The 2,397-nt window shown below is 43.5% G+C and overlaps 1 protein-coding gene across 1 annotated transcript; it reads right to left on the reverse strand.

The window, feature by feature from the left end:
- Positions 1-521: 521 nt before the first annotated feature.
- Positions 522-2,122, reverse strand: LOC108111744. Its single transcript, XM_017221298.2, has one exon. The coding sequence runs from the start codon at positions 1,991-1,993 to the stop codon at positions 635-637; it is 1,359 nt and encodes a 452-aa protein (XP_017076787.2). The 5' UTR covers positions 1,994-2,122; the 3' UTR covers positions 522-634.
- Between the last annotated feature and the right edge of the window lie 275 nt (positions 2,123-2,397).

The raw sequence follows: 2,397 nt of genomic DNA on the forward strand, positions 1-2,397 counted from the left end.
GAAATCTAGGCAATCATTAATCAAGTTGCGTCACATCCTTGGACACTTTCACTCCCTCGGATTTTCATTAGACAACTGTCAGCCGTCAAATGCTGTTAACGATTCCCCGAATTCCGATCCGATCCTGATTCCTCCTCCTCCTCCTCCGGATGGGTGGGCGTTGGAGTGTCCTTGCCTGAGGGTGCTTTACTTGTTGTTTGCTGTTGGCCTGGCCTTAATTGTTATTTGGACAAATTGTTTTTCGTTAACCAGCCAACGATTAATGATGTGGTCAGTCTCCTTCGCAAAAACGAGGGGATGGTAGAACCATAAACCGCATCGGTTGTCTACGAAATTTATAAGGGTTTCCGCAATTAAATCTGTACTAATTACCAACAATAAGACAATTAAGAAAATATGCCGTGAATCTTACAGCAAAAGTTAAGGAACTTGTAAAAATATTATGGAGAAAAAAAGCAAAGTAGGAAGAAAGGGTTAATGTGCACTTTGGGGATACATTTTATGGAGTACAAAGAAAGTAATTACAGTTTCTGAAAAGGTTATCCTTTTTGATATTATAAAGATTTAAATCGAGTTAAATTATTTATCCTTTTCATATAACAGAGAAAGAGAGAGCTTGAAATGTAGATGATCCCTAATTTCCAGGATTTGCGATTTGTTCGTGCCTGGCATAGAAGTCCTCGTCGGGCTCGAAGAGTATGTAGCTGAGACGGGGATGTTCAGATTTCTGAGGTGGCAGAGTTTTCTCCAGAAAAGCAGCTACGTGCTCATTGGCTTTGAGCTCGGTGATCAGCTCCGACATCATTAGATATGAGATACGCAGTATGCGTGATCCCTCATCAAACCATGTCCTGGTTATCTCGTAATTTTGGTTCAGTTCTTGATCATTTTCAGAGAATATATACCTTAAACGGTAGCCACGAAAGCCCCGTAGGTGTATATACTGCACTGTTGGCTCAGCAGTTTCTACGTCTGCCACCTTTGATTTGGTGCTATTGCTGCTGCTGGTGCTACTATCGCTGAGAATGATTTCGAAATCACTGTCGCTGCTGGTATCGGCCTCGATAGCCAACTCTTCAACAGGCTTCAGGTCTTCGGAAGTGTCCAATTCGGAGCGTAGGATATGCACCTGGTTGGTGTCTATATGCAAGTGTAGATACTGCAGTTGACCATCTGGGCGAATTGCCTTTAGGAAAAGGCGAGACTTCTCCGGGCCATTGGGGTCGGCGTCGTGCAGCAGGCGCAACAATATTTGAGTTGCTGTAACGTGGCCAAAGATATCCTTGAAGTTGACTGGCTTATCCTCGGTCACCAATCGCAGGGCATCCGCATACAACTGCACGGCCACATCCCTGCCCAAAAATTCACCAACGAACTGCTTGCATAGAGAGCACATGATGCGACGACGACCACGCATGGTTTTGATTCCGTTGCCCAGAATTTCGGTGGAGATCACCAGGTAGTTAAGGCCGTAGTAGAGCTCATCGTCCATCGGATACACTGGCACTCTGTTGCGGGCACAGAAGTAGTTTTGCGGCTTCATTGTCGTCCTTGGGATCTCCTGGATCTGATGATACTGGCGCGGTTCAATGATTTCATTTGCACAGTTGCAGCAGTGCATGGAACACACCGTATAGGTGTTGATATTCAGGGGGAGATCCGTTTGCTCCACCTCAATGGTGTGATGATTCAAAGCCGGATGTCTAATCCTCCGCAGGCCGAGGCCAAAAGCCAAATTATTGCCCAGGATTTCAGCATGGGAAAATGGAATGAGACCGTCTTCGGTCTTGGTGGTAATATCGAAGTATTCATTCAACATGATGCGGTACTCCAAGTTATTTTCGATCCAAACGATTCCATTGGGAGTCACCTCTAACAGTTCCTTGGGTGACCCGACGAGTACAGGCCTGAATAGGTTCATCGATCTGAGCAGGAGGACATTGATCCAGTTGCTGTTGCGCAAATAGGAGATGAAAACTTGGTCTATTGGCATTTTCTGGTTTAGTTCTACAGTTAAATTAGTCTGCTATAATTCTGAATGACCTTCTTGAAGTTCTCTCTCTAAATGTCAAAGGGAAATCGCTTACTTTAATCGAATTGGTTTTGGTCTAGTGTTGGAGAGCTATTTAATATATATTTTCCTATCGATTAAAAGCATGGTTGCCCAATAAAATCTATCAACACAGCTTTCTTCCCTTCCTTCACAACTTTCTTTTCAATTAAATTTAAATCCCAAATGGTGAAGCTGACCTTCTTTCGTTTCGAAATTAATCCTCTTTCACCATTCTCTTTAAGGAATTATCCCGCAAAATTACCCATTTTATTCGATTTTGCCACATGAACGGATTTCGAGTCCTTTGAAGTTGCGCTAACTGAACATTCGGATTAACCAAATTG

The sequence above is a fragment of the Drosophila eugracilis genome, unplaced genomic scaffold, assembly GCF_018153835.1.
Source record: "Drosophila eugracilis isolate 14026-0451.02 unplaced genomic scaffold, ASM1815383v1 contig_415, whole genome shotgun sequence".
NCBI lineage: Eukaryota > Metazoa > Arthropoda > Insecta > Diptera > Drosophilidae > Drosophila > Drosophila eugracilis.

Bases quoted from the DNA above. Each gene is read 5' to 3' on its own strand.
- LOC108111744 (XM_017221298.2), bottom strand. From the start codon at position 1,993: ATGCCAATAGACCAAGTTTTCATCTCCTATTTGCGCAACAGCAACTGG.